The sequence below is a fragment of the Prionailurus viverrinus genome, chromosome D3 (genome assembly GCF_022837055.1).
Source record: "Prionailurus viverrinus isolate Anna chromosome D3, UM_Priviv_1.0, whole genome shotgun sequence".
Lineage (NCBI taxonomy): Eukaryota > Metazoa > Chordata > Mammalia > Carnivora > Felidae > Prionailurus > Prionailurus viverrinus.
In genome coordinates, this window is record NC_062572.1 from 76,799,247 (window position 1) to 76,805,246 (window position 6,000).

The following is a 6,000-nucleotide window of genomic DNA, read 5'->3' on the forward strand; positions in this document are numbered from 1 at the left end:
AACACATCTGTAAAAGTGATACATTCATGAATTCAAGATAAAAATCATTCATACTCCATATAATTTCACTTACATGTGGAATCTAAAAAACACACACACAACACAGCAATTGCACTACTTGGTATTTATCCAAAGGATACAAAAATACTGATTTAAAGGGGAACATGCACCCCAATGTTTACAGCAGCACTATCACCAATAGCCAAATTGTGGAAAGAGCCCAAATGTCCATCAACTGATGGGTAAAAAAGGTGTGTTGTACACACATAAACACACACAAAATGGAACATTACACAGCCATCAAAAATAGTGAAAGTTTGCCATTTGTAACGACCTGGATGGAACTAGAGTGTACTACGTTAAGCAAAGTCAGTCAGTGAAAGACAAATATGTGGAAGAAACAAAACAGATGAACATAGTAGAAGGGAAGGAAAAGTAGAATAAGATAAAAACAGAGAGTGAGGCAAACCATAACAGACTCTTCACTACAGAGAATAAACAGGAAGGCTGGAGTGGAGGTATGTGGGGAGATGGGCTAATTGGGTGATGGGCATTAAGGAGGGCACTTGTTGTGATGAGTACTGGCTGTTATATGTAACTGATGAATCACTAAATTCTCCTGAAACCAACACTACGCTGTATGTTAACTAACTTGAGTTTAAATAAAAAGTTGGAACAGAAACAAACACACAAACGAAAAAACCAGAAAGACTCATAAATACTGAAAACAAACGGTGGTGGTGGGGAGGGGATAGGTAAACAGATCAAGAAGTACAAACTTCCAGTTACAAAAAAGTCATGGGGATATAAAGTATGGCATACGGATAACACCGTAGTAACTTTGTATGGTGGAAGATGGTGACTATATTTACCGTGGTAAGCATTTTGTAAAGCGTATAACCATCAAATCATTATGCTGTACACCTGAAACTAATATAATATTGTATGCCAAGTATACTTCAATTTAAAATAAAAATCATTCACACTGAGTTTTATGGGAAAGAGAATGCATATTCTTTTAGCGTTGGGACTTACCTACTAGTGATAACAACAAAACTGGCACTGTTTATAACCATTAAATGTATATTTAAAGAGTAACAGTATGGAAATAACAGTTACAAAAACACATCACCACAGTATATAATTCATATATATAATTTTATACTCTAAACAATGCTGTTAGGTTACGTGTTAACATCCCCATGTTACAGGTGGGGAAAGAGTATCACAGAATGAACTGAAATGTCCTAGGTCATAAGATTAGTTTGCAAGCAGTGCTGTGGCTAAATAATTCAAGGCAATATTTAAAAAAAAAAAAGGTCAGATTGTGTGCAATACAGGGATGAACCTGCATTTCCTTTCTATTTAGGCTGGGAAAAACAAGGACAACACTGTACACTTCCTGCAGTGCATTCAGCAATGGGACCTTAAATTATTCAACCTGTGACTCAACATCCTCATGTGTAAAATGGGGATAATTTCAAAGATTATTTTGAGGACTGAATAAGTCAATATAAATTCTTAAATAAGTCTCTTACAAAAGAAATAATATGTAAATGTTGGCTATTTTAATTATTTAAAACAACAACAACAACAACAACACTGGAGAAAGGTGCCAAGACTATTCACTGGGGAAAAAACAGTGTTTTCAACAAACGGTGCTGGGAAAACTGGAGAGCGACATAGAAAAGAATGAAAGTGGACTTTTACACCATATACAAAAATTAACTCAAAATGGGTAAAAGAATTTAAAAACTAAAATTACAAAATTCCTGGATGAAAACATAGGGGCAAATCTTCATGACACTGGATTTGCCAATGATGTGTGGGATATGACATCAAAAGCACAAGCAACAATAGAAAATATATATAAACTGGATTCCATTAAGACGTAAAAACTTCTGTGCATCAAAGGACACTATCAAGAAAGTGAAAGGCAACCAATGGGAGAAAATATTTATAAACCATTTATCAGATAAGGAATTGATACCCCAAGTATATAAAGAACTCCTATAGGGGCATCTGGCTGGCTCAGTTGGTAGAGTGTGCAACTTCTGAGGTCAGTGTTGTGAGTTCAAGTCCTACGATGGGTGTAAAAATTACTTAAAAATAAAATCTTACCAAAAAAAAAGAAAGGAAGAAAGAAAGAAAGAAAGAAAGAACTGTAATTCAAGAACAAAAACCCAAAGAGTCTAATTCAAAATCAGTAAAGGGCTGGAATCAGCATTTCTCTAAAGAAAATAAATGACCAATAAGCACATGAAAAAATGTTCAACATCATTAGCCATTAAGGAATTACAAACCAAAACCACCAGACCACTTCACACCCATTTAGGATGGCTATTTGATGCAACTGAATTCCACTCCCAGGTATATACCCAAAAGACTTTTCAAAGCAGGGACTCAAAGATATCCTTGCACACCAATGTCGGTAAGCGGTATTACTCACAATAACCAAAAAGTGGAAACAACCCAAGTGTCCATCAACAGATGAATAAACAATATATAGTATATGCATACGATGAAATTTTTAACTTTAAAAAGGAAATTCTTATACATGCTACAACATGGATGAACCCTGAAAACATTATGCTAAGGGAAATAAGCCGGAAACCAAAGGATAAATGTTATATGACTCCACTTACGTGAGATAGCAAAAACAGGCAAATTCATAGAAACAGACAGATGTTACCAAGGTGGGGGACTGGGGGTATTGGGAGTTACTGCTTCATGGGTAAAGTTATTGGTTAATGTTTCTACCTGAGATAATGAAAAGATTCTAGGAAATAGTGGTGATGGTGGTACAACATTGTGAATGTACTTAATGTCACTGAACTGTACATTTAAAAATGGCTAAAATGGTCAATTTTATGTTACATATATTTTATTGCAATTAAAAACACTGAAATACTGGAGAGCCACTGAAGATTTTAAAGCAAAACAGTGACAATCTATATAACATTTTAGTAAAATTGATGTTAGATATAACATGGAAGTGAAGAAAACGGAATAAGGCTTAAAAGTAGGGTTGGAAAAGAAATAAAGAAATAGGTGATACAGAAAACTATGTTCTTGGCCTAACATGGGACATTAACTTTGATCTAAGAGGTTTCCTACATGATCTATTGGATACAGTTATTTTGAGGGTCTAATACCGATGCTGAGTTATGAAAGTCTGAGGTCACAATCACACAGTTTGTGGAGGAACACATTAACAGCCAAAATATTACAGAACTTTAAGGCAAATACAATCTTAACAGATTTATAAATTACCTAAATATGCTTTGGAACTTAAAAGCTTTCTAAATTCAAACTTTTGTTCTCAGTTTTTACCATAAAAAATTAAATTCTCATTGCATCAAAATACCTTTTTAAAAATTAACACAGAGCTTTGCCAATCGATGTCTGCAGTTGTTTATGGTTATATGAAACCTCATTGTTAACGGAAGTGTTTCCTTAATAGCAATGTTTCCCCACTTTTCTCACTTCAACTAATAAATTATTTATTTATCACTGTCTGTCATCTCTTCTGCTATGGTGAGGGGAAAAGAGAGTATTTCATTGAGGGACAAAAGTCTATACGTTCCTACAGACTAGAATTAGGAAAGTGAACTAAAAATGAGATTCATTGTTAAAATCATCTCTTCCCTTTTCCAACTCTGGCCTAGGCACTTAGTAAATGTACTTAGTATGTAGTATGTATTCCCCATATTAAGAATATAGACATTGCAGGGGCGCCTGGGTGGCTCAGTCAGTTGAGCACCCAACTTCGGCTCAGGTCATGATCTCACGTTTCGGTTAGTGGGTTCGAGCCCCGTGTCGGGCTCTGTGCTGACAGCTCAGAGCCTGGAGCCTGCTTCGGTCTCTGTATCTCCCTCTCTCTCTCTGTGCTTCCCCCACTCATGCGCGCTCTCTCTCAAAAATAAACATTAAAAAAAAAATACAGACATTGCAAAATTGCTAAAGCTGAGAAGATATATTTATAGAATTCTGACATTCCTTTTACACATGTCTTTATAACGAAATCTTTATCTTCTCCAATTTAATAAACGTGAAAGTCTACATGTCAAATTGGTACTCTCGGCCACCCTATAAAATCCAATATACTCTGCCTTTTCAATTCTGTATGAGACAGATTGATCCAGGAATAAGTCTTTAATTGTTATCATCTCTATCTGCATCCACCCAAGCCCTAGAACTATCTAATCCTAATGCCACCACTTATATACTCAACATTTACTGAATCATGTTCAATAACCACGAATCACTTTTTACCCTCAAAATACTGCCTTATGTTTATATAGTTACCTGGACAATTCAATGGGTTACATAAACAGTAATACCTGCAAGTAAATTTCTCCAGCTCAGGGTAAATGTAAATAACTCGGAGGCTAGGGGGTCAAGGTAAGTCAAATGGAGACCACTAATTCTTAGAAGGCACTAACATACACAAAGGGAGGCCAGTAAATACACACCCTGGCTGAAATCTTGGTTCCAAAGGCCTACTTCCAACATGTCACTCTCACACAGGTATACTGCACACTCAAAATGGAAAATCCACCAGCTCTGCGACCAATAAATCATGTTGAGATTTACCAAAGTCGACATCTCTGTCCTGTTAAACCATCAAGTCAAAAATGGAGTCTATATGGCCAAACCCAGATGTCTGGATACCTGCATTGCATATATACCCACTGTAATTTCTGTGATCAGATGCAGCCGCATACATAAGGGAGGCTAAGTTACAAAGTTACTAACCAAACGAGTAACAAGGCCATTAAGTAAAAAGCACCGGACTCAACATTAATTTAAAACGCATTAAATGAGCGCTACGTGGATTAGTTGGACAGCCCCAACTGAAGTTTCTAAAGGTTTTACAGAAATGCAAGCAGTGAAGAAAGCCAAAGTGTTCGGAAAACTAAGATTTTAGGTTTTCTAAAGTGCAAGTGACAGCTGGCTCCCCGGAAGGAATGGAACAGGCAAAAGCAGGAGAGGCTGCAGGAAGACTCCCACAGACTAGAAGGAACAGAGGTGGGCCACCCCAAGTGGCCTGGTCCGAGGATTCAGAAGGGACGGGTGTAGATCTCCCGGGCTGGAATTCGCGGTTGGCCAGGCCTCCGTGCCCTCCAGAGACTCCCTTGCGCACAAACAGAGGAGCTGAGGCCTAACTGGGCAGCGGCCTGGGGCTGCGGCCAGCGCGGGACATTCCGGAGCAGCAGACGGCAAGGAGTCGGGACCCGGAAAAAAAGTGAAGGGAAAGCAGGCACGCACACGCGGGGCCCACAGGGCTCGCGCCCGGCCTCACCCTCGCATGGTGAACTTGACCACGGCGAGTCTGGAGCCCGCGCCGCTCAGCTCCGGCTGGAAATCCGGGTCGCTCCCGACCGGCTTCACTCCCACCATTCTCAGCCCGGCAGGGCGGCCGCGACGCCACCGGCTTCAAAACTGAAGAAGGCGACCCGGGAGAGGAAGAGCGGGAGGCTCAGGAAGGCCGAGGCCTGATCACAGGAGGTGGCGACCGCGGCGTCTTCCCCGGGACTCTCAGTGCCGAGTCACGCCAGGGAGGAGAGCGGCCGGGGTGGGGGGGTGGGGACGGGAAGGGGGGAGGGGAGAGGCGAGGGAAGGAAAGGCGTACGGCACCCAGCAGCCACCGCGCGGCAGGGCCGCCGGCGCTTGCGCACGTAGGCGTCATTTCCGCGCCGTCCGTTTTGGCTCCCAGCGCCCAATCCTAAAACGCGACCCCTGGCCCCGCCCTCGGCTGAGGAGCCAGACCCAGGCTGTCAGGAGCCGCGCAGGCGCGGAGGTGCAGCAGTCACAAGCTGAGACGTACGGTGCATTTTAAGTTCGCGTCATCCCTCCGCGATTCCGAGACCCAGGCTTCTACCGAGTTTCTCGGGGTGAGAAAAGTAGGTTCAGTGGCTAAGGTTTTAAGCCTCCTCTCCCCAGAAGTGCTTGAGGAAATACTTTGTCTCACATTCCAGGCAAATCGCCACACTAGAC

The 6,000-nt window shown here is 41.1% G+C and overlaps 1 protein-coding gene across 1 annotated transcript in view; it reads right to left on the reverse strand.

Moving 5' to 3' along the window:
* The window catches only part of TXNL1 (thioredoxin like 1), a 33,953-nt gene extending 28,351 nt beyond the window's left edge, over positions 1 to 5,602 (reverse strand). Inside the window, exon 1 of the mRNA XM_047828069.1 lies at positions 5,306 to 5,602. Within this exon, the coding sequence (XP_047684025.1) occupies positions 5,306 to 5,403 (98 nt within the window). The 5' untranslated portion in view covers positions 5,404 to 5,602. The remainder of the gene's footprint in view (positions 1 to 5,305) is intronic.
* Positions 5,603 to 6,000: the final 398 nt, after the last annotated feature.